At 51.1% G+C, this 27,915-nt stretch overlaps 9 protein-coding genes across 9 annotated transcripts; 4 read left to right on the top strand and 5 right to left on the bottom strand.

Annotated features, from left to right (window-relative positions):
- Window positions 1-1,321: 1,321 nt before the first annotated feature.
- On the top strand, window positions 1,322-4,426 carry BKA58DRAFT_449970 (uncharacterized protein; the record flags this gene model as incomplete). The annotated part of the gene is made up of 1 exon (XM_046174329.1): window positions 1,322-4,426. One exon carries the CDS (start codon window positions 1,322-1,324, stop codon window positions 4,187-4,189), a length of 2,868 nt encoding a protein of 955 aa, XP_046020604.1. The 3' UTR covers window positions 4,190-4,426.
- Window positions 4,427-4,962: 536 nt separating this feature from the next.
- BKA58DRAFT_394130 (major facilitator superfamily domain-containing protein) lies at window positions 4,963-6,186 on the bottom strand (the record flags this gene model as incomplete). The annotated part of the gene is made up of 1 exon (XM_046171162.1): window positions 4,963-6,186. A coding segment is annotated over one exon (1,071 nt), but the record flags the coding sequence as incomplete, so codon positions are not given.
- Window positions 6,187-7,666: 1,480 nt separating this feature from the next.
- Window positions 7,667-9,802, bottom strand: BKA58DRAFT_406175 (heterokaryon incompatibility protein-domain-containing protein; the record flags this gene model as incomplete). Its single annotated transcript, XM_046171937.1, has 2 exons — window positions 7,667-8,621; window positions 8,979-9,802. 2 exons carry the CDS (start codon window positions 9,800-9,802, stop codon window positions 7,667-7,669), a joined length of 1,779 nt encoding a protein of 592 aa, XP_046020602.1.
- A 693-nt stretch (window positions 9,803-10,495) lies between these two features.
- Window positions 10,496-12,337, top strand: BKA58DRAFT_369873 (uncharacterized protein). The gene is made up of 4 exons (XM_046168977.1): window positions 10,496-10,946; window positions 10,996-11,256; window positions 11,317-11,499; window positions 11,559-12,337. The coding sequence occupies exons 1-4, from the start codon at window positions 10,759-10,761 to the stop codon at window positions 12,091-12,093; spliced, it is 1,167 nt and encodes a 388-aa protein (XP_046020601.1). The 5' UTR covers window positions 10,496-10,758; the 3' UTR covers window positions 12,094-12,337.
- On the bottom strand, window positions 12,284-13,825 carry BKA58DRAFT_325222 (uncharacterized protein; the record flags this gene model as incomplete). The annotated part of the gene is made up of 3 exons (XM_046167998.1): window positions 12,284-12,556; window positions 12,671-13,135; window positions 13,238-13,825. 3 exons carry the CDS (start codon window positions 13,823-13,825, stop codon window positions 12,284-12,286), a joined length of 1,326 nt encoding a protein of 441 aa, XP_046020600.1.
- A 1,377-nt stretch (window positions 13,826-15,202) lies between these two features.
- On the top strand, window positions 15,203-16,758 carry BKA58DRAFT_394122 (uncharacterized protein). The gene is made up of 4 exons (XM_046171161.1): window positions 15,203-15,339; window positions 15,390-15,581; window positions 15,630-15,927; window positions 15,979-16,758. Exons 1-4 carry the CDS (start codon window positions 15,250-15,252, stop codon window positions 16,623-16,625), a joined length of 1,227 nt encoding a protein of 408 aa, XP_046020599.1. The 5' UTR covers window positions 15,203-15,249; the 3' UTR covers window positions 16,626-16,758.
- A 562-nt stretch (window positions 16,759-17,320) lies between these two features.
- On the top strand, window positions 17,321-18,113 carry BKA58DRAFT_424675 (uncharacterized protein). Its single transcript, XM_046172897.1, has 2 exons — window positions 17,321-17,432; window positions 17,484-18,113. Exons 1-2 carry the CDS (start codon window positions 17,375-17,377, stop codon window positions 17,909-17,911), a joined length of 486 nt encoding a protein of 161 aa, XP_046020598.1. The 5' UTR covers window positions 17,321-17,374; the 3' UTR covers window positions 17,912-18,113.
- A 179-nt stretch (window positions 18,114-18,292) lies between these two features.
- Window positions 18,293-21,519, bottom strand: BKA58DRAFT_424674 (heterokaryon incompatibility protein-domain-containing protein; the record flags this gene model as incomplete). Its single annotated transcript, XM_046172896.1, has 7 exons — window positions 21,033-21,519; window positions 19,412-20,976; window positions 19,074-19,169; window positions 18,784-18,818; window positions 18,644-18,681; window positions 18,383-18,462; window positions 18,293-18,322 (listed from the first exon to the last, which is right to left on the bottom strand). Exons 1-7 carry the CDS (start codon window positions 21,472-21,474, stop codon window positions 18,293-18,295), a joined length of 2,286 nt encoding a protein of 761 aa, XP_046020597.1. The 5' UTR covers window positions 21,475-21,519.
- A 1,538-nt stretch (window positions 21,520-23,057) lies between these two features.
- BKA58DRAFT_58874 (armadillo-type protein) lies at window positions 23,058-26,361 on the bottom strand. The gene is made up of 4 exons (XM_046175582.1): window positions 26,317-26,361; window positions 25,993-26,243; window positions 23,310-25,931; window positions 23,058-23,253 (listed from the first exon to the last, which is right to left on the bottom strand). The coding sequence occupies exons 2-4, from the start codon at window positions 26,092-26,094 to the stop codon at window positions 23,152-23,154; spliced, it is 2,826 nt and encodes a 941-aa protein (XP_046020596.1). The 5' UTR covers window positions 26,095-26,243; window positions 26,317-26,361; the 3' UTR covers window positions 23,058-23,151.
- Window positions 26,362-27,915: the final 1,554 nt, after the last annotated feature.

Raw genomic sequence — 27,915 nt, 5'->3', positions numbered from 1 at the left:
TCGGTCTCCCTGACGGGTGAGCTGCATTTCCGAACAACCCAGGAGGCAGTGTCATCCGCAAAGGTCTGGAGTTGACCGATCGGAAACACAAGTTTCGATACAAAGAGCCTTGACGACTCGTTCTCCACATGACAATGAGGAAAAGCGCTCGATGTTATACAAATCTGGAATTATGGTATGATTGACAGCGGAGTGGAGTTTTGACGGTGTATCAATCTACTCTTTAGATGCGATAGGTTGGCGTTCTCGAAAGCTCTCATGTTTGACTAAACAGTCCGTGTTTGACGAGGGCGCGTGAGGCGTGTTTCGCGTGGGCCTGGTGCAGAAGGGAACATCCCAAAACAACTCACGTGCAGATGCGGCGCGCATGTTTGATCCTCGCAACATGATGAGAGAACCGAACCTGTGGATACCTAAGGCGGACGTCAATGGTAAGGCCCACGGTTGGGGCCACAGGTGTCAAGGCGGGAAGGCCCGTGTGGTTGGAGATGGTCCAGGACCTCGGCGATATAGATGCTCCGACCCTAGCGCCTCGGCAGAACTTTTCTTCTCTGTATTCGAGCTGCCGCGCCTCAACTTTCACTTCACATGCGCAGCGCGTTCGCAAAGAACGTCTTTGAACACTATGATCTTGGGTTCTCACGATCATAATGTGCAAAGTGGTCTTCTGCGAAAGCCTCGCGCATGTGCCTTCGATCAAGGCCCTCAGCGCGTCACAACGCGCTACATGACTACATGTTAGACTTCGTACATGCTCACTTCTAGTGCAGTGCAAGACTAAACTAATGTTTGGTAAGTTCCATCATTCCCATCCCTACCTTTTCATGATGAAAAAAAGACAAAATTCACAGACCTGTTCGTAAAAATTGTGTCGAAAACTTTGCTTTATATAATCTGATCACCTTCTTTGGCTACCTGCTTCTCTCTACCGATATCAGAGAGCTCATTGGCTAACAAAGAATAGTCATTGGTCTATGCGATCCATTCGTCAACGTTACCAGGCGGTCCGGAGTCTTGTTCAACACCACGTCTGCTTGAAGTAAGCGATTGCCACGATGATGAGTTGGGTTGTTCTTCAATCGATAGAGCAACTCGAACAATGCTGGTATTTCACCGCCTGGCCACCCTTTCAAGACCGCTTTGTAGCTCAGCACAATGATGCACACCATAGTATACTTACACTCGACATTCCTTTGTCCAATTCAAATCTGTAACCTCATAAGACTCGATGAAAGAATATCGTGAGCTCTCATATATATACGATGTGAGCCGTGTTATCTGTGCGTCCCGTACGCCGTGAACCTATCAGATCGTTTCCGCTATGTATCCATCTGTTGTTTCGCGCATTTCGCCAATCTCTCCGAGGTCACACAAGGGTCAACCCGCAAACGCATTCGATCTACAGTCTGGATTTCCAACGCTTCACACTCGTCAGCCTGATTCGATAACAGATACTCATCTACGAACAGGTCATGCACATCAAGTATCAGGAACCGGCTCCGGCGCTGTGCTTGGTCTACCCAGTACAATCGATCCTTGCCTTCTCGGCGAGTTTGACTTGACGCAATTTAATCTCAACGAGGATTGCAACGACGATATGTCCGGTTTAGACGCGTTCGACTGGACAACCACTAATGGTCTCGACGTGCCCATGGATGAGGAGCCTTTGAACGGGATCAACGCAAATGCATTCCAATTCGGTGACTCCTCTCAGGAAAACCAAACTGGTCAAGGATTCGTGTTTGCGATGGTGCAAGATAAACCCGGTGATCAGTCATATCAGTTGGTCAACCAGAATGAGGTTGGACAAGTGTCGACTGATTTGGTTCCTGTAGAGCCGCATGGCAACCAACCTATTGATCATACCTATGACTTCTCTCAAGATCTCGGTCTCTGGGATGCTAACTTCCAGATGCCATCTCAGTTCTTGGACACCACTCCCGGCTTCTCAGTGATTCCAGGTGGCAACGCGTTCATGCCGGACATGTCGCAGTACCCTGTTGCTGCCCAGCCTTCACAGACGTATCCTGACCCATTCACTTCGATGTACCCAGTCCAGCCGTACTACCAACCAACACAGCAGCCGTATCCGCAACAATACAACAGACATGTGGCGATGCCTACCGAGCAGCATACTGGATCACACCAACTGAACAGAACCTTTCCTTCAAGCTCTCGCCAATCCAGTCGCCCTGCTCCCCAATCACCCAAACGTAAACCTACTCGATCTGATCCCGGATTTGATGACAACGCTTATGTCGCCAAGCAACCTCCCAGGCAGCTTACACATCGAACCCGGTCATCAGTAGATACCCGTCACGGTTCTAACGTTTCCTGCGCAAGCTCGGTCAGCAAGCCTGTCAGGGTAGCTGTCGTCAAAGCTGGGGAGAAGCCAAAGAAATGCGACGACAAGCCCTGGGTTCGTGTAAACAACACAACCAGGGGCGAAACCACACGCACCGCTCGAATCAATCAACACACAGAAGAAGGTCGTAAGTACAAAACCAAACCTCTTCCTCACGGCAACTGGTCATCATCGGGGTTCAGGTTCGAGTACAGTCAAAACAACGGCATGCACGAGTTCAAGAAGCGTACCATGACTGCCCGCGAGATTCATGAGTACATTACACAGTATCCCGGCGACAATTTGCGCATCTGGATTCAGCCCGTAGCCTCAGACTCTGCGCGCCGCTATGCTTCTGCATCTCACAGTCACTGTCGCTTCGAAGCATGCCCAATGCGTGTGTACACCGGCAAAGGCACAGCTGAAGTCGGCAACTACCGCGTCGCGTTCGACGAAAAGCACCGAACCTACGGCACTGGTGTAGTCGATCCGTACGACTGTGTGGGCTTCGCTCATCTATACTGTATGGAGCGCTTCCTAGACTTTGCCCACATCTGCCAGGTCGCTAACGTCAAGGTTGATCAGCGTGTAGGCATGGAAAAAGAGCCGAAAGGTCATTTCGCATCCGCATTTGGTTCGAAACATCATTATGAAGCGGCTTTGGCTAGCAAGTTCATCGAAGCTACTAGTAAAGGGCGGTTAGCTGACACTCACGAGTTCTCGGACTACCCTGTCCATGAACACTACAAGGGCGGTCATCCTAAGCCTCACGAACGTACGCTCATCTATGCGCTCTACGGCATGAACATGAAACATCGTGCGAAATCCCAAATGAAACAGTTCATCCTCCAGCGGAAAATTCGCCCCGGTTCTTTCCCTGTCCACCGCGGTGACATGGAAGTCAAGCTCGTGGACAAGAAAATTGAGAAAATGGATGTCTTTGCAGACTTCAAACGAGAGGGATCAAAGAAGGAATTCGACTACTCGGCCTACTACGATATTCTTAATCCGGAAATCAACCAGCGCATTGCGGAAATGGAGAAGAAGCGAGATGAATTCATCAAAGAAGACGAGGCAGGTATTGGTGGTAAGCGCAAAACACCGCGCCGGACCATTACTTTCGCAGATTCAAATGATGAGCGACGGACTCCTTCGCGGAAGCGTTCGCGTTCTAAGAAGCGTCAAGCATCCGAAATCGACTCATCCGAGGACGAGCGCCCGACACTCAAACGCACGTCTACGGCACGATCTACAGGACGCATAACCACCATCGACGACTCCGACGACTCTGACGAATTCGAGAAAATGATCAACGGCACCAAACCCCGTCAGGATTCCCGCGCAGGTCTCCGCAAGAAACAACGTATCAACTATTCCGAACCCGCCGACCTCCCTGCCCAATCTGTCGTCCCTCCTCCCACCGACGCGTTCATGTCTAATTACGCCCCCGCAATCCCGTTCGACGACCGCAAACAAAGCCTAAGCGCTTTCTTTCCCGCGAACAACGATCCTTCTTGGTCGAATATAGATCTCGACGCCTTTCCTATCAATGGCATGGATGATGTATATATGGATGAGGCGGCTGTTGATGCGCTGATCGATGCAGGTGCGAAGTATCGGCGGCAGTCTTCTACGTTTGACAATGGGCCGTGGTTATCTGGATCCAGGACTGCGAGCTTCAATTCACAACCTGTGTCTGGAAGTAAAGATTTTAGGTGTGAGGACCCGCCTAGTCGTGTTTCGGAGAGGGGAGTTTTAGAGGTCGGCGAGGGCGAGCAACAGGTGACGAGAAGGAGTCAAAGGTTGGCTAGTAAGGGTACGCCGGCTTCTTCTGTTGCTGGGTAGTTTCGGTAGCTAAGCATGTTCGGGTCGGTATTAAGCAGGGTTATCTCTGATCCGAGCAGGACTTGATATTAGTTACCAAACTAACACCTCGTTCATAAAGACCGTATACAGATGATACATATATACAACGCTTAGCTCAGGCCTACCAAAGTTCATCTCCATCATGTTGCTGTTTCCGCATATCCTGACAGTATAATGCTGGATCTTCATCATGTCCCAGTCCCTGTCTTCATCCAGATGACCAAAGCTATACCTCGCCACGTATCCGCAACTTCCTCTCGCACACTCCCAAAAGTCGAGTTTGTAATTACTCCTCTCTACAACTGTCTCACTCTTTAGACTGGTCGCATGGCGGTCGATCTCCATGTCCTGATGAACAATGACCTTCGACAACTCAGGTTGCCCGTTGTAATGACTATGATGTGTTCCAGTAGAGAGACATGTTTGCGATGGTGGTGGTGGCGGAAACAGTGGCTCACTCATCCAATTGACGATCTGTGGTACAGGTACTTCTAAGTAATCTTAGGTCGTGCAACACAAGCCTATTCTCGGGCGGAGGCTGAAGAGATACTGACCGGCCCAGTTGGATGTGACGCCCCGCGGCGGACGTGCGCGCGGGGGTACCGTTGCCAAATATGCGTGATGCCAGTCATTGACGGCCATCTCGAATTGCATTCGCAGCGCGGGAAAGTCGTTGACCACTTTTGAGATCCATGCCATAGCCATGCGAAGAGGGTTCTGGAGAGTGAAGAATGCTGGAGATAGGTAATGGTTATCATGCTATGAGACAAAATGCGAAAGAGACGCGGAAGTCCAAAATGGTTGCCTAGCTTCGAGTCATGTACCTGACAGTCAGCCCGGCGGCTGTGTAACCCGAAAGTCAAACCAACAAACCTCGAAGTTTCGATGCAGACAGCCATGACACCCTACAAGACATATCTAAAATACATATTCTCACCATCTGTCAAATCCAAAAACGCTATCTTATCTCTTTCCTCCTCATCCACACTCAACATCTCTCTCCTCTTATTCTCCCTCTTCAGCACAGCATAAAGCGCCACCGCCGACGCGATCGTGATACAGTAACAGATGATCAGGCCCGTCCATAACCTGGGATAATGCGCACCCTTCTCTTGACTTCTGATCAACAGTGGACCGACGATGTTGCCCACGCAATATGCCACGAAGACTGTGCCAGCCATCGCACTCTTCTTCGTCGCGCCGCTGACGTTGGACATGGCGATGACGATTGTTTGGCTGACTACCGCGCCGAAGGTACCGATGATTGAGTAACCGGCGACGGGCGTGGGCGCATGGTATGTCCAGGAGGATTTCCAGATCATTGCGCAGCCTGCGATGACGGGGAGGCAGTTTACGATGAGTAGGATGATTCGGATGTTGGGTATCCGCGAGGATAACCAGCCGCAAAGGAGAATTGTAACGAGACAAATGAGTCCAAGTGGAAACTGCCAGAGTATGGATGCGAGCGGCGACCAGCCGAATGTGTTTACGATGAGTGGGCCGAATCCGGAGACTGCGCCATTGACTGTGTATGCGCTGCCCATAAGGAGGAATACGAGGTAGAACTTCACATCCGTTACGCATTCCCTGAGCTGATACATCTTGATCTTCTGGCACCGCACACCCGTCGCCCCCTTCCTTAGTCGTTCAACCGCGACGATGCGTTCGCTCCTCGTCAAGAACCAGGCTTCAGCGCAGGAATTAGGGATAAAGAAGCAGAAACATCCGAAGAGGAAGGTCAAACAGCCTGCGAGGAGGTATATGTACTGCCAGCGTCTCAACGCGCCGGAAGTTATCTGTGCGAAACCGTAATTGAGGGCGCCGCCGATGATGGTGAAGAGACCGGTGGAACTGAACCACCAGGACTGACGTACGGACTGTTCGCGCTGTGTGTAGTAGCTGCTTACTATCGTCATGAAGCCTGTCGGAATGATACTTTCCACAAACCCGAGAAAAAACCGTTGAGCATAGAGTCCCCTGTAGTCTGTAACAGCAGCTGTCAACATGCAAATCAGACTCCAGAGTAAGACGACGGCACCAAGGATGCGGCCTAGGTTGAAGCGTTGGAGGGCGAAGGTAAGCGGGTAGAGACCGGCGAGCATGCCGAAGTAAAATAATGAGGTGGCCCAGGAGAGGCGGGTGGTTGAGACCACGGCTGGAGAGGTGGAAGTCGCAGGGGAGAGGGTTTGGGTAAGGTGCAGGTCGGTTGTCATGCCAAAGAGGGCGGCGGAACCGAGGATAGCTTTGTCATAGTAAACTAGGCCGTAGCCTGAGGGTTTCTCGTTAGAGGATGGAATGTGATGGTTTGGGTTTTGGAGTGGAAGGGATGGACGTATGGATGAGGCTGTTGGTTGACGATGGAATCACATACCCACGATCATGGCGGGAATGAGAAACCAGTCAATCTTTCGCAGGACTTTTGCTTCAATTGCTGGGTCAAAGTCTTGGGCGTGCTCGCCAACGAGGTCGATTGCTATGTCTTTGTCGGCTGATGTTGGAATCAAGGCTGTATCGGCGTCATGGCGAGGAGATGACGCCGTCGCTTTCTCGTCTTGATGGGCCGTTGCCATGCTGAAGTCGCTGTCACGATTCGAAGTCCACAGCCAAAAACAAGAGATGAGGGGATTAGAGAGAGTACCGAAGTTGATGATTTCACATCGCTTGACTCTTTACGCACGGCTTGGATATCCACGGGATGCCACATGAACACTAGCGACACGTCAATTCAGCATGCCAAACCTCTGCAAGCGAAGCCGGCGGCCAATCGAGGACCCTAGGCACGCCATCTGCGCACGTTTGTGATTGGCGGGTGCTGTACCTGCCGCATGAACTGGCAGAAGTTGGGATGAATTGCGCGGGCTGAACATGGACGCTAGCATGCAATGAGTTTAGTGGCCCGATGACATAATCGTGAAAAACTTTCCCTTGCTCACGCCGCGTTTTCTCCCGCCTACTCTGCCCAACCACAACCGGTGCCACCATCACCACGCGCGTGTGAAGTTTGTGTACTCATGTCGTACACATCCTCCCACAAGTACACCACCGTCCCTTCCTTCACCAACTTGTGAAGAGACGCGCGCCGTACACGCGAAGCTTGGGAAGCTAAACGCGCGCGCTTTTTGTAGAACGGTCTCTTGCCTCGCTCAATCCGCTGTTCCATCAGCAGATTTCGAGCTGGATGCACACTACATTATCTCTTTTCTTTCTTCGAGGAAAAGAGGTTGTGTGTATGAGACAAGAGTAAATGCGACGATCTTTGAGTACGGAACCGCCTGAAACCATGTGTCGGACCTCTGTAATTTATCTGTCGGGACATATCCTGTGTTGATTTTGTATTGTGTCAGAAATTGAGCGCATCTTAACGTTGAATGTATGCGTGGGGTAAGTTGTTTGCTGGAGCGAAGATGCTCTGTGGTGTTATTGTACATTGTTCATCGGGCTTCTCGATGTGGTGTGCTACACCAAGCGGAATTCTCGTATCTCGTTGCGTGCAAAGAATTGTACTCGCGTCTGCTTGAACAGAGCTTCGTTCATGGAACGCCAGTCCTTCAGTCCGCCGATATGGGTGTACAGCGGCTCGCACGCCCCAACGAACGTGAAGTCCTCTTGATCGTCTCCGACGACATGACGAAGGAGCCATGGCCGCTCGGCCCCTTTCATCATTACAACTACGTCTCCTTCCCTCGCCTCTTCATCATGCCTTGCTAGACCTAATATCAGGCCTTGCGAAGTCACGAAGAATGAGCCATTTGCAATCTTGGACAACAATCCGATCGTGATGTCTCGACAAGACGAGTCGCCTTGACCGCCCGTCGATGGCGAATCAGACACGATATCATCATACACTCCTCGGACCTGGTTTGCTTGAAACCTGCGAAGACTTAGGTCTTGGCAGAAGACCTCGAGGACTCCTGTTAAGACGTCGTGCTTGTCTAGCCGTTCTTCTTTGCAAGATCTTTCCAGAAATTCGTCAAAACGATTGATGATGACTGCACCCTTTACAGAATATCCAATAAAGCAACTGTGGTTCAGCGCGAGCTTCACATGTCCTAGGCGAGCCCCTCGTGTAGATAAAACCCGGCCGTCATCGGAGACACTGACGTCAGATGTGCCTGACGCCTCGCCTGGAAGCCACTCAGTGAGGGCGGGAGACACAATATTGCACCGATAGTCTGGAACCCAACTGGGCATTCCATCAAGTCTGTTTCGATACCGGGGGATGATATTGAGATCACCTGTATGCTCTAGTATCAGCGTGGTGCATTCGTGGTAGACGTCCTCGAATCGTAGTGTATAGTCGGGTGAGAGCTTCCGACAGTTAACCATATTACCACCCATGGAAAGAATGCCATAGATATAGTCATGAGGAACTGTGGCTTTGAACTGCGAAACTGAGCCCCTGAGCGCAGCCCTGAGTATATATGCAAGCAGTCGCGTGCTTACAAATTCTTTTGTAACTGCAGGCCTCGCTAACAGAGCTCCTGTATAATCGATCCAGTCTGTAAACATGTTCACCCTAAATCTACCCCCCACTCTCTTGTCCCAGTCAGGCAGCTGTCCATCCAAATCTCTATTTTCCTCCCCCTCTTGCGATTTTGCAAAGGGCGTACCTAACCCTGCTGCAGATCTTGGTTCGAAGATAGCCCGTATCGTTAAGCCAACAAATACAGCGATTGAGTCATAGCATACTGGTCGTAACAGATGATAGGGTGAACCCTTCAGTAGCACATGCTCACGATGATTTTCCAAGATCTGCAGGCAGACATACGTGAAGGGTTTATACTGACACGAATAAGAGCCTGCTAAGATGACTGTGCATCTTGATAGCGCCATCTCTTGTATTACACATATTCTTTCGAACCATGACCGGCCCATAAGGCTTTTGTAGGCGTATAAGACATCGGAGAGTTTGGCGCTATCCAGTGTGTCGAACCTAGGATAGGCACTCTCGAAGAACTCTGACTGATTTTCGAACTCCATGTTGTTGGCTAAGGTCATGAACTCATGTATTGTGCCATCGTCTTCTCCATTCTCCCCCAACCATGCTACAACAACATCTGCGGCTCCGTAGATCGCTCCTATTCGAGGCACTTGTGTTGACTTCTCTGCGTTGTCTTCTTGATTGATACATAGCGCGTCGATCCAAAACAGAACATCAGGGCTGCCAAAGATAGATGGTGCGCGAGAAGGATCTCCAAGCATACCCCTCAGCTGTCGCAAGCCAGCGACGAGATTGACAGTCTTTTGTACTGGGTGCCCATCGAGCAGTAGCTCCTCTGTTTGACCTGGATGACCCCATGCATACGATAATGCAACGAAAGGCGGTATTCCAGCTGTCGGCGCTATTGCAGCCGGTGCTTCGCTAGCATAGCCTGTCAATGATGACATGCTTGAGGGTCGCGGGTCATGCAACTCCTGATGTAGGAGTTTTGGTAGCGGTCTACCAGAGAACCATGCTTCAACTACGTCGGTCTCAGCGTTAGGTAGCGGTAGATATACTAGATCGCATCGGACAGGATCCGTCCAGGCACCAGGTTGAATTTTCACGAATCGGATTTGGTCTCCCACAAGCAGTCGGTAGACACTTTCCATGTCGTAGCCGTGAAATATGAGATCGAGGGATGCGTTGCTGGATGTTGAGGTGGTGACAAGGGAGTTTTTTCTACAGCCACAAGGCTATGGCAGGATTCTGGGCGTTCGTGTTCCTCAGGCTCGGGGGCTGTGCCACGCGAGACGCAGGCAGCGCGCGCTCACCCAATGGTATACACCCGCTGCCGCATGGCCTTTCTTCAACAACCATGGAAGCGTTTAGTAATGCTGCCGGAATGTTCCTGAGGGTGTAGTTATTTGTCGAGTGCTCATTGCTGACATTTGGATGCGCAGTCATTGCCACAAGAAGACAGATCGGGCATGTCGCTATGTAAGTGTTGTCCAGTGGAACCAACACCCAGGGCGATGCTATCTCCATTCTACTACTGGAGGAAAGAATCAGCGAAGCACCGTGTGGGGATGGGACCGGAAGAATGGACTGTATGCCGCTGCGTCTAGCGCCTTGGCTGAATGCGGGAGCTTTCGTGTTTGGAAGCCCACAGGCAGTACCATGCGCGATGCATACTTCCAACGCCAGTCTCACGAGGACCAATCGAACATGGACGCAAGCGCAGGTAAAACGGTTCCTCTAAAAACTCTAGTCATACATAGTCAACACCATGCACATTATCAAGAGTATTCAAGAAGCAAGGCCCGGGAACGACATAGTGACTCCAGTCTATATTCCGAGAGGATGGCGACTAGATTGCAGTACTGCAAACAAATACACTGAGCACCCCACTGCGGCTAACGGCGCGCTGCGAAGGATGCCTTCGCCTTGCCTAAACGTGCGTGGACACGGCATCAACAGCCCGGGTAAGTAGTAATACAAGGGTATGGTCATGTTGGGAACGATTCCACGTGTCAGTCCCTGTCTATCTTTAAAATTCCCGGTTCAATATAAGAGTTCGTTTCTCTCATGTTTAAGTAATCGCCAGCTACATCAGTGATCTAGCATCATGAAGCTTTCCAACGTCCTGTTAGTGGGTTTAGCCAGTAGCGCCAGCGCAAAGAACAAAGACAGGCCCAACGAAGTAGACACCCTGGCTGCCGAAGGTCTGCACCGAATGCAGGCCTATTACTCAGAAATCCCACTACCAAGCCCAGGAACATGCACACTGAATAACGTAGCCGTTCGTCGAGACTGGTGAGCGAGATATACACCATCTGATTCTGCTCCAACTCACACACCCAAGGTCAGTCCTAAGCAAACAAGAAAGACGCAGCTATATCAAAGCCGTGAAATGCCTCGCAAAACTGCCAGCAAAAACACCCGCGGCTATCGCCTCAGGAGCAAAGAGCCGATACGATGACCTAGTCGTAACGCATATACAACAAGCGTTTACGATCCACGGAACAGCCAATTTCTTAACATGGCACCGCTATTACACTTGGGCTTTTGAGCAGATGCTGAGGAACGAATGTGGATATAAAGGATACCAGCCTTATTACAACTGGTATGTAGCTTCCATGTAGAGCCCATGAGACCAATACTGACTTCATGTGCCAACCTCCAGGGGTCATTGGGCAGACAACCCGAAAGCCTCACCCTTCTTCGACGGTAGCGACACCAGCATGTCAGGAGACGGAGCATATATCGCCAATAGATCCTCCGTCTGCTTCCCATCAACCGAAATGTGCTACATCCAGCTTCAACCAGGAAGTGGAGGTGGTTGCGTAACGTCTGGGCCATTCAAAGAGTACATGATATCCTCCCCAACTTCACAACAGTAGTCCCAGTTGCTAACACTACATCCAGCTGGAAGATCAACCTCGGCCCCCTCGCAGCCATCTCCCTCCCTACACCACCGCCAAACCCGCAACCCGACGGTCTAGGCTACAATCCGCGCTGCCTCTCCCGCGACATTTCTCTGCAGTCCGCCGCCGAGACACGGGACGATGTAGTCGCCGCCCTCATCAAATACAACACCACCATCTCGTCCTTCCAAACCGTGCTCGGCGGCGAATTTGCCCAAGGCAAAATGGGTCCCCACGTCGGTGGCCACAACACCATCGGCGGCGACGCAGGCTCTGATTTCATCAATTCGCCCGCGGACCCTGCATTCTTTGCGCATCATGCCATGGTGGATAGGGTGTATTGGACGTGGCAGAATTTGGATCTGGAGGGGAGGAAGGAGGCGATCGCGGGTGGGACGAGTGGAGTGGGGGATGGAGGGGCGAGGGGGACGCTGGAGGATATTATTACTCTGGGGGAGTATGTTGGAGTGGGGAATGTGACGATTAGGGAGGCGATGAGTACGGTGGGTGGGCCCTTTTGCTATGTTTATGCGTAGGGGTTGGGTAGTACGCTGCTAGGGCTTTGCTATGGGACTTTGGGGGATATGGCCAACGTCTTGCGACGAGACGAAAGAAATTACAAGACCCGACATCTATACCCCCCTGATATCACTCTCGGTACGACCTTTCAGGACATGCCTCTCGGAACCAACCATCTTCAATCTCAACGCCCCACCACCTGACGTCTCACCACCCCCCATCCCACGGAATCATAACCTCCCCCGCCCTCCCCGCCTCAACATCACTCAACCCATTAAACTCCCAACTAACATCCACCCCATGCATCTTCCTAAACCTCGTCCGCGCATCCTGCGTGACCGGATCAACCTCCAACTCATCAGGAAACGTAGCAAGCAACCGCTCGATCTGCCTCTTCCCGGGTCGTGCAATACACACAATCTTGATCTCCGTGTTGGGAGGTGATGGGAGGGCATCGGTTTTCGTTGCTTTGAGGGAGGACTTGCGGTCACCAGGAGAGCGAGAGAATCTGCCCGGTCGAGGGATATCAATGGTTCGAGATGGTCGATGTTGTGGGTGGTCTCGTTCGCGCGGGGTGATGCGTCCTGGTGGAACGGAAGTGGAGGATACGGGGGATAGCGTGGATGGAGGGGGTTTGGTGTGTAGGACGTCGTGGAGTTGGAGGCACAGTGATTCGACGACTTTGAAGCGGTTGGAGCGGATCATGGAGGAGTAGAGTCTGTTGGGGTCTGTGCTGTTTGTGGGGGTTGTAGGTGGTGGGGTGTTTTGAGCGGGCGCATGTATGACTTGGACGGTGGGATTATTCTGCTGCGCCTGAAGGTGTTGCGCTAATGGACTGGGATTCGGTGGGTGGTTGTGCTGGCCGTGAGCGTGCGGTACTGGCATTGCTTGGTGGTGTTGTTGCGCATGACCACCCATCCCCAACGCTCCCTGCATGAATTGCGGGAACGGCATCGCGGGAGCTGGTGGAGGCGGAGGCGGGATTTGGGTCGCGTTGGCAGGGGTATGCGCATGGCCGCCTGTGCCACCGACGATTTGCACGCCGGCGTTGGTCATGACCTGATTTATGGCGTTCTGCACATGTTGCTGTAGGGCGTGTATCTGATGTCCCACAACATTCTGAACAGCCTGCACGCCGCCTCCCGCTGCTTGACCCCCGACATGTACATGTTGCGATCCAGCCAGTACGCCTGACATGAAGTGTGGGCACATTCCCAACCTAAGGAACACCCAGAGACTCTTCAACTTGGGCAGATCGCCTCTTAGACTCCTCTCTTCCTTCTTGCTTCCCATATACGCTGTCCACAGTGGTAGGTCCCTGTCCTTTATGCGAAAGTACACGCTCGTGATGTTGGCGGAGGCGGGAGACGTGACGACGCGGAAGATGTTGCAGTCGCTGGGATGTGTGAATAGAAACTTGTTCTGTGCATACAAAATGTTGACAGCCTCGTCATGAACCTGCCTGTTCGTCCGAAGAAGGTTCACGCTGACATGGCGATGTTTGCTATAAACGGATTCGGGCGCGCCTCCGGGCCACAGGAACGGCGTGTTTGAAACCAGGGCATACGTGTAGACGCGATCGCGGAGTTCTCTCGGCAGAGACAGCAGGAGTGAAAAGGACGGATCGGGGAGAACTTCGTGGGTCGGCATCTGCGAGGCTGTAGGCGTGGGAAGTGCGGCGCTATGCGTATGCGAAGGGTTGCGGAGGCGCGCTGGGCGACTTGCGGATTGCGGCGGCGCGTCTATCATGGTGGTGTCGGAAGAGCTGCTGCTGTTGGAAGAGGAACGCGACCGCGAAGGCGTCGAAGTGCGCGAGGCCATCTCGTCCTACTTCGGACGGGCGCTTGCTGATAAATAGCCTGGTAGCCTGGTAGCCCGTTTGTGGGGCGGCGAAGCGTTACGACGGTACGGGACGTTCGGCGTGATGGTAGTGGTACCGTGTTGCGCGCGATTGGCGAAGCAGGGGCGGATGATTCAGCGTGCTATCAAATGCAGAACGATTGTAGATGGGGGCAGAGAGATCTTGTAGTCCCACGCGCCCTGCGAGGCCGAGATTGAGGGGAAAGTGTTGAGCGGCTGCGACCTGTGCCTCGTTCCTCCACTGCCGTGATCCCATCATCATCCAGCCGCTCACGCTATCGCCGAAGCTAGACCCGTGCCGATCAGCGTTTGTACTACCCAATAACCTGCATCATCATCCACTACAGCTATTCCGAGAACCGCATGTGCTCTTCCATCTATCTTGTCTTTTCACATGACCGATCTCCCTTAGTACGTGTTTTCACGCTGTCGGTCCTTCAAAAGTGCAATCATTTGTCTGGTTGGCTATCCCGCGGTGATGAGCGGGGAACCGACCTTCAGCCTTATTTGTCGCGCATGTCGCGCTGTCATACAACTTCAGAATCTTCCTATGACTCAATCGCGAGCTCGTGAGTGCCCGAAGCAATCAGCCTCAGCTTGAGCTGCGGTGAAGGTTAGCGACCACGTGATTATCTACGCCACTCACCATCGCATTGTCGCGACGTGATATCGCATTTATCGCAACCTGAACCATCACTGGATTCGACACTCGGGTCTGCAGTATACATCAAAGTGGAAACAAGCAAAGTAGGCAACCTGACGTTAACATATGCTGTAGGGTGGTTAGTCTTGTCCTTCAGTAAGGTGCAATTACATATTAGAAGAAGGATGGATATTCGATAGGTTGCACTCAACCCTTTTGGTTGTAAGCGCTGGTGGCGGCGTATCCGCTATACACGAGTTCTTCTTTTCGTCCAAGTCAAACTGCGCAATGGCATCGAGCGCCTATTATCACGTCATATCCTCAAATTCGACGCTCTTCTCAGGAAAAGATGCCCGAGGCAACATTCAATACACCGGACCGTGCCGCTGGGGCTGTGTGCCCAGGATGTACAGTATATGAGGATGGGCGCATATGTGCTCCCTACGCGAACGATTGGACGAGCGATTCGCTGGCGCCTGCATTGTCATGCGTTCGAAGAGTATTCGACGAGGCGAATGCTGTGTAACGTGCATCGTGCTGCGCCTCTAGGCACTTACCTGTGGGCCCAGTCATTGACAGCCTTATTTATTCCTACTCCCATCCATTCTTTCTGCTGCAAGAGTCTCATAATTGAGACCATTTCGCGTCTGCAACGTTTCGAGATCACAGAATGGCGGATCCGCAAGCGCAGTTGGAGTGTTTGCGAAGTGTGTGGAACACTTGCCAGGCGAACGATGATCAAAAGCATGTTTTGATCAAGGTAAGCAGACCATTCCTGGAAGGTTCTCCAATCACTTAATTCCAATCCAGAATTTATTCGCATATGTGAATGATCTCTCTACTCGGTTGTCAGAAGCCGAGTACGAACTTCGTGATCGAAAAGACGTGATCAAGTTGACACGCGATCGTATCGAAGATGCCGGGAAGCAGATCCAAGTTTTGCAGGCTGAGAAGGATCGACATGCCTTTGCGTCGGTTTTGATCGATGGTGATTGTATGCTGGTAAGTCCCCTCTCAACACTCATCAACCCTCCCTAATGGCTACTTTAGTTCAACGATGATCTTGTGAAAGCCGGGCTAAACGGTGGAAAGAGAGCAGCGGGCTTACTCAAGCAAGCTGTTGAGGAAGAACTTCGATCATCTCTGCCTGCAGTAGCCCACCATATCCAGGCGGTCATTCGTGTTTACGCGAACATGAAGGGGCTGGCCAAGACATACAAAGAAGCGGAGATCATCCCGCAGTTATCGTCGTTTGACGAGTTCGTACGTGGTTTCAACATGGGCGATCCCATGTGTGATTATGTTGATGCTGGTAACGGCAAAGAGTGTTCAGACGAGAAGATCAAAGGTACGCAACACATCACCCAGACATGATACGCAAACACTCATCTCTCAAAAGCAATGTTTCGGCACAATCTAGCGGACATGCACTGCCAGCAAATCCTCTTCGGCGGCTCAGCCGACAATGGCTATGCCAGACTGTTGGGCCCATTCACCGAAGATGATGCAGTTCGGAGCCGGATTACCCTGTTGGAAGGCCCTCCATTCGCCCGCGAATTAGCTGCGATCAAAGACAGATATCATACAGTATCATTCGACAACGTCTTTCGCAGTCAGATGTTGGTGGTTAGCCCTAGACGCGTAACGGTGTCTCTTCCTACTCCACCCCAAACACCATCGACAGACTATGCAACGGCTGCTGCACAGTTACCAACAACGCCTTCATCCTCTACATCACGGGGTTCTGTCGCAAATACACGAAGTACAACGACCAGAGTGCTTCTAAACGAGGCCGGCGAGCGCGTGGATCCGCCACTGGCCTTTACAACCGAAGAGTTCTTCGCCATAAAAAGCCGTAGGTTCTGCAATGCTTTCCATCTCCTTGGAAAATGCACCTTCCTGAAGAACTTCGGAAATTGTCAACACGATCATGCTGCCAAGTTGAGCAATCAGCAGTTGGTGGCTTTGCGTGCTGTTGCTCGCTTGACGCCGTGTAGGAATGGAAGGGCTTGTAAGGACCCGGAGTGCCTTTGTGGTCATCAGTGAATGGTGGCGGTTGCAGTGCTAGGTTTGCACCGAAAGTCACGACGTAAGTGCCTGCTGTAGCGGTGACATATAGAGTTCGTAGCATGTACAACTATTATTCGTTTTATCCCAGAACAAACAGAGTACAGCAAGGAAGAATAGAGCGCGAGAACCTGTTTCTATAGGCTACAGCGATTCTTGACGCTGCTGATCATGCGGTGTAACACCAACCAAGCCGCAATAGACTACCAGGAAACCATTAGATCCCATTTCAGGCATCATCTAAAACTGGGAGCCGCAGCATAAAGTCCAGGCTGGACTACTGAAGTACTCATCGGCCAAGACGCTCTGAACGTATTGGTGAATAGGTGACACCACTCATCTTTCACGATCAGGATGGTCTCTTTGATCAGACTGTCTCGGGATTTAAGTTCACACATAGAGGTCTGACAATTGACTATACTATACATATTTCGTTACAGTCCAAATCCAATCGAAGACAGTCGTAAGCACTGTTCGCGGAAACGATACACAGCCGCTCATCAACATCCATGGAACATTCTAGCAGTATCATGCAACTCTGCCGCATTGGTTACCGAAAGAGTGATGATAGGCGCAGTATGTTTGCTGTCCTTGTGACACAAGGCTGAGCTGAGCGCGGGGCACATAGCCTGGAATAGGCGGCCTCTCTTCACCCTAATCATTCTTCGCATCACAAGTATAATTCACTCGTTTTTCAAGCACACTCAAACAGTCGGACTCAAAGAACGATGGCAACGATCCGCAGACGAGTGAATGTCCAAGAGGATGCAGACCCCAACAACATAGGTCACTATACCCACATGTGTGTCTGAATCGACAGGATCTAACGCAACCCAGACTTACAAAGGCTCCGTATCGGAGGAGCCGCGGATGAAGAGCAACTACCGGAGTTCCCTCTTTCCCCTAGACCACGCTGCCGCCGTTGTAGATGGCAACCCAAATTCCGAAACATTGTCAATACGGCCAATCAGAACGGCAACGCAGGCCGCCCGTACTACAGATGTGTTCGTTGCGAGACAAGAGGCAAGCAAGGCGTAGGGGATCACTACACAGGGTGGATAACATGGGATGACGATCGTGGTATGGACAGTAGTAATCCGAAGTGTCACTGTGGAATAGCTAGTCGTCAGGACAAGGCAGGAGCTGATACAACTATGCCCAACTTGGGATTCTGGACGTGCGCGACAGGAAGTTGTGAATACTTTTCGGACGTCGAGAACGGGCAGACAAATGAGCAAAGAAAGAAGAATCCGGGGAAGGAGTGATGGTGCTACTTTGAACCGTGGTTGCTTCGATTAAGAGTTCGTGAATAAGGGTCTCTGTCATATATATGTTGGGCTACGTTGCGCAGTATACGTACCGGCAGCGTTTCCATCGTTTTGTAATACAGTACAATTAGGGGCTGTTAAGAGTATGTACAGCCTAGAGTAAATAGAGGTACGTATAGTATAACACTTTAAGTTACTAAATACAAACTATAGTTATAGTATAAGTATATAAACTATATATAAACTATACTTACCTAAAAGAGTCTAGTTTAGAAGTAAAAAGTAAATACTTACTCTTTATAAGTACCCCTAACAGCGCTAAGCTATATAGTTATACTATAACTTTTTTATTATTACTTTATATAACTATAGTATAGGCTAATAAGAGGCGTTGTGCGTATAGCTTGCCTACGTTGTATAGTTGTACTGTACCTAACTGTACTACGGGACGATGGCCACGCTGCGTACCGGAGACTGCTGCGTGTGACCCTCGGGAGTAGTTTCCCAATCGAACATCCCAGAACTTAGACTGCCCACTCTGCATTTACCTTTCATGTGATGAGCGGCATGCAGACGCATGCATTGTGATGCGTTCCATCACTATTCGACGAGATAAATACTGTGCCACATCCTTCGCATGAACCCCGCACAGCCTTCCCGATAGTGGTAGCAACCTGAGCTCATCTGCTCATTAACATATAAACCGAATAGTTGCCCCTTCAAGCTCACCTCGGTGCATCACCATGTCGAGCCCTACAATCCCGCGACTGTGCACAATATGCAACAAACAGAACGCGAATTATTGCGCACGATGCAAATCTATATTCTACTGCTCCAAGGCATGCCAGAGAGCTGATTGGAGCACTCACAAGCTACTCTGTCCCTCTTTTTTCACGTTTGCTATCTGTAGCTGGCCAAGTGTCAACCATTACCGTGCAGTCTTATTCGATGCTGATAAGGCGAAACTCAGATTTATCTGGATTCTTTGCAAGTGGCTTGAAGAGGACAACGATGATGATATTGGCTCATTGCATTGGCGACTTTGCTCCAGAAGGGCGGATCAGCAAAGAGAATCTTTTCTTTTGAGTGCTTGTCGGCCGATGTTCATGGTTCATTAGAGTAGATTTACAAGTGAGATGAAGGACTATACGACACCTACTCCATATAATGACAGCAGCGCATAAGTAAGCTCCGCGACTCGTTTTCCCTTTAGCGTAACTATGTGCTCATCTTCATGTACGCATGAATCGCTTACCTATTCATGCGTCATCGCACGGGAAAGGTTACGGACACAGTCACACATAGGTATACTTATGAAAGGGTTTGAACCTGAGTTATACGGGTCCTTGCTCTCACGCGAGATTTCTTTCCCAGCGTTGGAAATACTTAAATTATATGGTACGTTTCTCGTTTGCATGCTTCAAAGTATTTCCTATCATCGCTCGGACCAGAATCGCCAATATGGGAACCCATAGCACGAATAATCCCAACACCTACGCGCTTGAAACAACGCGCTTTGCTGCCAGCGTAAGATTGCTCAACCAAGACTAAGCATTCGATATCCGAGAAAGACATATACACAGGAGAGAGGTAGAATTGCCCTGATTCCTCATCTGCGCAGTCGAAACAAACAAATCCATCGACCTTCTTGAATGCTTCTGACATTACTCTCAAAGTGCGTTTGCCCGGGTACATCCTGTTGAGATACTCGCTTACCTCTAGTTTTCCTTTGTTTGATGCTCGTAGCATTCCCGAAACTTCTAGAGGATGGCTTGCCCACGGAACGAGTTCCTTGCCTCCGATTGCCTGGAGCTGCAAACTACAATCTTGCAAACCGTAGTTCTCCCAGACATCAACAAAGTTTGTGCTGAACTGTACTGGAGCCCCCAAAGATGCCCATGACCATGAGGAACACAGCCTAGATTGCCTAGTCTCATCAAGTATTGACAGCGTTGTTTGTTCTTTGGGAGACCACATCAGTTCGTGCACGAACTGCCGTGAACCATCATCCCAATGGCCATCGACACAGCAAAGCCCTGTCTTTCTCTCGATGACTCGGATGATACCCATCAGAGCTATCAAACGATCACTCTTTTTGGTGAGATTCCTGGTACTGTAGTAGTGAATAAAGGTTCTCCAGCTTTGGTAGAACCCAAGGAGCCGCGGTTTTGGCTTGGCTGCAAATGGAATGTCATTCGCACGTTCGATGGGTGTGTTTCCGACGCGGGAAACGGCGGCCCAGAATAGTGACGGTTTCAGGGTTGCATCGGCAGGTAAACGAATCGGATCTTCGCATTCTTCCCCAAGGAAGCCTTCCTTGCATTCCCAGTATACCTGCGAAGAGGCGAAATGGATGATACGACGCGAAAGTATCTTTTCTTGGAGTACCCAGCCACGCAAGTTGAGCGGTGCGTCGTTAAGGTCGCTTTGAGAACTCCACGACGCATCTGTGAGCCACATGTGTCCTTTGCCTTCATCCGTGCCATCACAAGGGAATTCAATCCATTTACTCTTGGGACGGACGCTGTCCAGTCCACCGTTACCATCTGTTGCAGAAGTTGCAGCTATGGTGATGTCGGCATTCATATAAATGCTACCCATGTTCTCCGATTCGTGAAGCCAGTCGTCTTCATCGTCTTGCACGATGCACAGTGAATCGATCCAGATGTAATCGATACCCAGCCGCCTTGCAACACATAGTGCATCCTGGAAAGTCTTCGACAGACTTTCATAGACGATCGCTTCTTTGTGTTGTTCGATGTTCGCTTTCAACGTTTCGACTTGTGGGACATCGCCCCAACAATGGCTCAACGCAACATAGCGACTGCTTTGCTGATCATGCACGATGTGAAGATACGGCTTATGAGTTTCAGAGCCAACGTGAACGACTCTGGAAGGTATGTATTGCGAGGTTAGTTCTGGAGATTGGGCGGAAAAGTTTCGACAACTTGTGTGTGTTTCGTCGCAGTTCTTGACTCGGCGAGCAATCTTCCAGAATGTAGTATTTGAGAAATTGGATGATGGTGCGCACCAATAGGGCACAAATTTGGACGCGTACGAGCCTATCAGAATCAGAGTCAAAGGCGAACGTGCAGTGACCAAGGGAGTAAGCACGCACCTGGTTGTGCATATATGCGGAACTGCCCTTTGAATTCCCTACCCCTGTTATATTCACGGTACTTTGACAAAAGGACTTCGTGGATTCGTCTCCCAGTGTATATGTCGATGTTCGGCTCAGGGTCATCGACCCTCAACTCTAGACGAATTTTTCCAGTCATCTCATGCCCAAGATGGATCGAACCGAACATCAATTTGCAAATGGGGCAGCTTGTAGGCAGATCTCGATCATAATCAAGCCAGCACTTTTTGATTGAGCCAAGATGCGTCTCCAAGAGACTATGGAGTGTGATTTTCTGGCATTCGGTGCAAGTTCCTTCTGGGAACCGATTTGGGTTTATATTCCTTGCCTCTTCTCCCGGCAATCTGACTTCGTTCGGTGGCGTGTCAATCGTGGGGGTTTGAGAGCCTCGGGGATTGGGATCAAGTACGAGTTTCGACATTATGCGTCAATGTCTCCTTGTATGGCAGAGATTAGATGATCAAATTTGAAATACACTGACAGGCAGGGACCTAGGACAGCAGGTGATCTCATTTTGACATTCCGTCAAAGCAGGGCAGATGAATGGGTCAGCTGAGTGGCTGAAGTAACGTTCAGCTCACCGGTCTTCTTTATCCAACCATGTCCGCCTGCTATCGTATCAGCTTGGCTGCATATTTCGCCGGAAAAGAAAACAGATTTCCCTCCGATAGCCCACCATTATAGTGACCCCCGGGGATGAGACTGTGATCGACCTGTTAGAATAGTCAAACCCCAGCTCTTCAGCTTCGTGCCAATGCAATGCGCACACAGAAGAAGAACCAAACATTCACCTGCCATATAATACTCGAAATGAAGATAAATGCCTGGGTTATAAAATGACCCCATGTATCCTCCATCAGCCATCGCCGAAGCGGTGTATTGGGTAGTTACTCTAACAGAAGAACAGAGTCATCGTACGAGATGCGCCCTCCATGCGCCAAGAGACTCCAGTTATCGCGAGCTGAACGTGAAGCTGAACTGTGCAGTGTTAGAGTGGCCTAGGCCGCACCATATCGCAGCCACGACCTTGGTCTAGCACTATCCCAGATCACGTGCGCCACGCCAGTTGCGAGCGCCAACCCCCAAAAATGCCGCAATACCACGAAGTCACCACACAAACCGTATCCATACTCTAATACTGAATCATAGAGCTACTGTTCTATCTCACTTTTCTCGCATACAAAACCCGTGCCCCAACGCTTTGTACGCATCCCCAAACCCTTATCCCCTTCTGTGTTCTCACTATATATTTTTTCACAATCTAGAACCCACCACATACGATCATAGGACACTGAGAATTAGGCTTCCCGTCCGCTCAGCCATATACAAGCAGTGTACCGGCGGATTAGTAGTTAGGTGGGTGACCACTAGCGAATCCCCGCTGTTGTATGTTTTTGCCATTTGGATCCATCTTTTTAGCTATCCTTTTTGCTGCTCGTCGCGCATCTTGATGTTGTGAGGAAGGAGTGATAGGGTGTGCGTTAAAGGCGACATAACCCTGTTGTAAAGAAGAGAGAGGGGTAGTGTAGAGTGATCACGCTCTTCACTGTGCTGCTCACCCAAGACAACAGTAGAAGAAAGCGCGCAGACTTGTTGGTAGCAGGTTCAGCGTCGGAGCTTCAGCAAAGAGTAGCTGCGTAAGCATCCGAACAAGAGCATACTATCGACTAAGACGCAATGTTGTAACTCGAGAGAAGAAAACTTGAACTAATACTAAGCTAAACTAAGGCTACCTACTATACTACCTACTCTGCTCAAACAAAACGCCTTGGAAATGTTTCGTACGTACGCATCGTCATTGAAATCAAGGCTGCGCTCGCTAGAGAAAAGGATAAAACACACAAGTTCTATATAGATATCACCCGCCCACCCCCCCCATTTGCCTGCCGAAAATGCTATCACTAGTCCCATTTCCTCCTCCTCTCAGGACCGCGTACGCACACATGATAGTGTGGACGCGCCTGTTGGTATTTCCCTGTTTCCTTCTCTTCCTCTAAGATCCAGACATTCCCTTGTCCTGTTCCTTATTCAACGCCCGCGGTAGCACATACATGTGGGAATTGATGATATCGGAAGTTGATATGTTTCTTGTTCGTGATCAGACGGAGTACATTTCGCGGAAGCGAGCTTGCTGCTCGGAAGGCAGACCTCCGAGGAAGGCATCGAAGTTGCCGATCATGCCTTTGTATTGCTGGATGACCTGGAAGTGGTGTTAGCTGAATGCACGCGTTGTTTTTGATGTTTCTATGATCTTACCTTCTGGAACGTCTCCTGCACCTGTCGACCAGCCGTAGGTCCGCGAACAACATTCCGATCAGCCTGTGACATATCGCTGAAGAATTCCAGAAGTGATTGCTCCATGGCTCCCGGGTTGGCCAGAACAATCAACATAAACCCAGTGAGCGCATGGCACTTTTCGTCCGTCCATTGCACTTTCCTAATAGCGCGAAGGAAGGGAGGTGCGATTTGAGCGAGATGGGGAGCGAGCAAGGGCGCGCAACCAAGACCTAGACGACCGAGAGCAATGGCCGCGTTTTCGTTCAGAGATTCTGGGACGCGCTCGTCAAAGAGGATGTTACCCAGCTTCTGGAGCAACTGCTCAATATAGGGCTCCATGCCTTCTTTGTGACACATAGCAATCTCGCCAACGGACCAGCAAGCATTGTTAATGACCGAGTATCCAGTGTCGAGACTGTTGGTGTCTATTTGCGAAACGTCTAATTGTGTGATGAGGGTGGTCAAGACATCTCGCAGATGGGGCTGGAGCTGTTGGAAGACGTAGATGGCGCAGTCTCCGAGGAGCGCGTAGGCGGACTGTCGCACGTCGTTGTTTGGGTCCCGCATGCAGACAACTAGTAGGTTGAAGAAGTTTGGTGCTTGTGTGACCAGTGTCGCACTGTCCTGGGAGTTGAGGGCTTGGATGATGGCGCTGAGCAGGTCCAGGCTTGTTACCAGGAAGTCTTTGTCCGGAGGCTCGAAACCTTGAATCTCAGCAGCCATTTGGCCTTCTTCGAGGTTGCGGTGGATGATCTTCATGCATCTGGCGAATATGCCAGCTGCGTACGGCGCAAACTTGGGTCCGAGAGCTGTAGCGACATACGAGAGGCACTCCAGCAATGGGAACATCTCTCTTGATTGGTCTGACACCTTGTTCCATCGCTGGATGAGCGCAGGCATTAGTGTTTGGACGAGCGAGTCTTCTGCCAGTGCAGGCCCCACGTGTTCGGCCAGTGTCTGAACACAGTCGTAAAGGATGAACATATTCCGGTCCTTGTACATAGCAAAGCACTGTACAAACTGCTTGACGATAACGGGACAGTATAGGGTGAGCTCAACGTTGGCCTTCTCTTCGAGATTTGCAAAGGCTGATGCTGCAGCCTCCTGGACGCGCTTGTTGGTGTCGAGCATTTTCACCAGAATGCCCTCCATCATTGGTTCGAAGAACTGCTTCTTGCCAGCCCCGTCAAGATGCGCGGCCCATCCCGAGTAGCGACCGAGGGTCCAGCATGTGATCTGGCGTACGACAGGCTTCGGGTCGTTCAGTAGGGTCAGGAGGAATGGAGTGAGCATGGGAAGATGCGGCTCCACAACTTCCATGCAGCCGTCCGCAATGGCTCCAAGAGCCAGAACTGCGGACTCCCGATTGGGCCATTCGGCGTGATTAAGGTTGTCTGTCAGATATGGAAGAGTCGCCTGGAATACAGCCTCGTGGAAGACGGATGCGAGGACATCAAGAGCCGCAGCGGAGCACTTTCGAAGGTTCCACATCTCCTCGGGGTCACCGAACTCGTCGTCGTCGTCAAAGTCGTCAATCTCGCCGTCGCTGAGACCATCATCATCACCCGTGGGTAATCCAGTTCCATTCGAGCCTGGGACTGTCTCGCCGTTCGCGTTTGTGGTGAGTCGCGCGGCCTTGCTTGACGCAAATTGAGGTTTGATGTCTTGTTCCCGATCCTCCTGCTCATAGTCCTCCTCTTCACCCTCTAGACGAAGGATCTCGTCCTCGCTATACACCATGCTGGATAGCAATACAGGTATTATTTTGGCCAGATATGGTCCAAGGTGGTCCCTCATCTTCTCGTCCTCACTGGCGCACAGCCAGAACTCGGCCGCGTCCAAAGCCAAATCTGCGTTGTTCTCGGTGCGCTGCTGGGCTACCATGAATTCAACCAGACCCTCCATATGTGGTATTATCATCTGAGGAGCGATGTCGGCGATGTGGACAAAGGTTCGGCAGACGTGTTTCCGCACGTCTTCGCTGGGGTCAGTGGCTAGTTTGAAAAGCTGTTGCATGAGCATGTCGATGTTCGAGACGACTGCCTGGGGCTTCTCTGGGACGAATACGTTAATAGCGGCCAATGCATCGGCGCGTACTCGGGGCTGGGGGCTTGTTGTGAGTTCGAGCAGCTGGGGGAAGAGGAAGCTGAGAGGCTTTTGTCCTTGGTAGTCCCTGTCCAGGGCTTTCCTGTTGTCCTCGCAGATCTTCAACAGCGCGCCCATGGCGCCTTCTTGCGCCTGTGTCGAGACATTACCGTCGGTGTTGCTGACCATGCCGACCAGCTCTGAGAGAATCTGGGGCCAGCCCATGATAGAGCCCTGGCGCACAATCTCCGTTATGACATTCCCCGCGTAGCCCCGTATTTGCTGAGTCGAGTCTTGCAATCCCGCAAGTATCACTGATCGTATATACTCCTTGGTGGAGTCGGGCATCGATTTGTAGCCGGTCTTGATGTCGTTCTTGAGCATAACGGCAGCCGCAGCTCGCGTCTGGAAGTACTGGGGGGCGTCCATGTTGACGACGGGTGGGGGCTGGCTGCTGGAGAAGATGTAGGCGAGGTACTTGTCGATATCAGGTGAAGTTTGGGCCGATTTGAGCATCTGCGTGGTCGCCGCGGTCAGCACATTACAGCAATGCGATGCATAGCAAGGACAAACGAACCTCTCCGGCATTCTTTCGCGCATTCTGATCATGGCCGCTCAGCGAGTCCCTTAGACACTGCGCGAGTTGTCGCAGAGGCTCCTCTTGAGGTTGCCACGCCATATTTGCGAGTGGATTGCTTCGCAGTGCGGGGAAGGTGTGTGCGAGAGTCTAGTAGCACCCTCGAATTGGGTATGTGCGGAAAAGCAGGGCTGCGCTGTGGAGGTGAAGCAGGCAGAAAAAAGAGTAGACCCTGGCGACTTAAGCTTGTTCTGCTGGTACGCTTCATGGTTAGCTCTGATGGGAAAAGCCATGGGCGAATGAACAATGAGGGGCACCGCTCACCAGCCTTTCACGCGAAACAGACAATAGGGCGGGCTACAAGGCGACGAACATGTTTTTCTAGCGGCCGACAGATTGTTTTCTTGCTGTAATATTTTGCGTGTAGTGCAACAAGTTTGCTCGAGAATGACGCGGGAGCCGGTAACGTGCAGTGGGTTCTGCTTGCGACCCAATTATGCGCAGCGGGCGGTGAGCTAGGAGGGAGCGGCTGCCGTGCGACTGAGTCGAGGATGCGAGCGCAGTCAGCCTTTATCAAGGCCGAGACGGTAAGCTTCAGGGGCGGTATAAAGCGGGCGAGGTCGTAATTTCAGTGAGTGCGCGTCTGCTGGGGTGATTGTGCCTGCTTGCGACCGCCCAAGTCGGGTGGGCTCGGTAGAAAAGGGCGACGACGTGACTGCGAGACGCGTGCAAGACATTCCCCCAGCTCTTCCACCACCGACAAACAAAGTCGCCCTCATCGCGCCTCATCATTCGCACGGTATGTAAATGGTCGACATGGCGCAGTAGTCGAAAACAGCACCTGTCATCAGCCGTCTGTTGTACAAGTCAGTGCTCTTAGCACACGTCGTACTGCAGCACCTGCATTGTGCTCCTGCTTCAATAACGCAGTCCCGTATCGCGTCAGTCGAGAATTGTTATCTGGGCAGCTCTTCAAAGTCATGTGAGGTGCTTCAGGGAAATCACGTGCATCGCCATCGCTCCTTCCTGTTCCAAGGTTGTCTCACTTTACTAGCTCAATGACCCTTACTCCTCGACCTCACTTCCAGAGACCTCGTGAGGAAGTATCAAAAGTATCAAGAACGTCAGCGCGCAGTCGATCCTCTCAGTCACGCAATACATTACCCGTCTTCGAAATACATTTCTCCACGCTCAAGGCACGGCACAGCACAGCCCATGTGTCAGCAAGACGTCGACAACACGAGCCAGTTATCAAGAGCCAGAAGGCGCCGACAACGGAAGTCACCTTGTGATGGTCGATGACCCACTGTAAGAGAGGTACAGGACTGATTTCGGACAGTATTCATTGCTCACTTGGATGCTTGCGTGATTCGCGTGTACCATGATGTGGACATATTGGGTTCTTGTGCTACAATGATAGTACAGTTGAGCCTCGTTCCAATTACACAAAGGGCAGCTGCTCCATGGCTACCAGCGAGTCGAAAGCAGTACACCTGGTCCGTGAAGAAGAACGCGTCCCTAAGCTCTGACCATTCTCAGTTGATGACAAAGGATTAGGGCTTGTATCAGGCTTGAACTACCTGTGGTCTGAGTCGATGAGCTGCATCTACATGGACCATCTATGAAGGCAGGATATTACGCCGATGAATACTCCTGTGGATAGCCGTCTACTTCTGGGTTCGCATGCGACTTGATGCATCTTCAAGTTACACCATTTCGAACAAACGTCTGCGCGAGTGTACTGTTGTTCGATGTCATCTGACAATATTCTGCACGGACTTTCCCTTTCGACCATGCACGAAGTCCTCACTCAACTCGCCTTATTTCTACTAGGAGAGAGCATGGCTTGCTTCCAATCTTCCAATTGCTTCGTCAAAGCTACGAAGCCATGTATCATCCGCTTTATTCGATAACTCATGAATA

This window comes from Alternaria rosae (assembly GCF_020736505.1).
Source record: "Alternaria rosae strain MPI-PUGE-AT-0040 chromosome Unknown BKA58scaffold_12, whole genome shotgun sequence".
Taxonomy (NCBI): Eukaryota; Fungi; Ascomycota; class Dothideomycetes; order Pleosporales; family Pleosporaceae; genus Alternaria; species Alternaria rosae.
This window is presented reverse-complemented; position numbering and strand designations above follow the sequence as displayed.

Excerpts from the sequence above, each read along its gene's own strand:
- BKA58DRAFT_424675 (XM_046172897.1), top strand. The coding sequence starts at position 17,375 with ATGGCAACGATCCGCAGACGAGTGAATGTCCAAGAGGATGCAGACCCC. Across the intron at positions 17,433-17,483 it reads TGCAGACCCCAACAACATAG|ACTTACAAAGGCTCCGTATC; the intron begins GTCACTATACCC and ends AACGCAACCCAG.
- BKA58DRAFT_394122 (XM_046171161.1), top strand. The coding sequence starts at position 15,250 with ATGGCGGATCCGCAAGCGCAGTTGGAGTGTTTGCGAAGTGTGTGGAAC. Across the intron at positions 15,340-15,389 it reads AAAAGCATGTTTTGATCAAG|AATTTATTCGCATATGTGAA; the intron begins GTAAGCAGACCA and ends ATTCCAATCCAG. Across the intron at positions 15,582-15,629 it reads TCGATGGTGATTGTATGCTG|TTCAACGATGATCTTGTGAA; the intron begins GTAAGTCCCCTC and ends TGGCTACTTTAG.
- BKA58DRAFT_369873 (XM_046168977.1), top strand. The coding sequence starts at position 10,759 with ATGAAGCTTTCCAACGTCCTGTTAGTGGGTTTAGCCAGTAGCGCCAGC. Across the intron at positions 11,257-11,316 it reads TACCAGCCTTATTACAACTG|GGGTCATTGGGCAGACAACC; the intron begins GTATGTAGCTTC and ends GCCAACCTCCAG. Across the intron at positions 11,500-11,558 it reads ACGTCTGGGCCATTCAAAGA|CTGGAAGATCAACCTCGGCC; the intron begins GTACATGATATC and ends CACTACATCCAG.
- BKA58DRAFT_58874 (XM_046175582.1), bottom strand. The coding sequence starts at position 26,094 with ATGGCGTGGCAACCTCAAGAGGAGCCTCTGCGACAACTCGCGCAGTGT. Across the intron at positions 25,932-25,992 it reads CGCGAAAGAATGCCGGAGAG|ATGCTCAAATCGGCCCAAAC; the intron begins GTTCGTTTGTCC and ends GCGACCACGCAG. Across the intron at positions 23,254-23,309 it reads TGCAGGAGACGTTCCAGAAG|GTCATCCAGCAATACAAAGG; the intron begins GTAAGATCATAG and ends CACCACTTCCAG.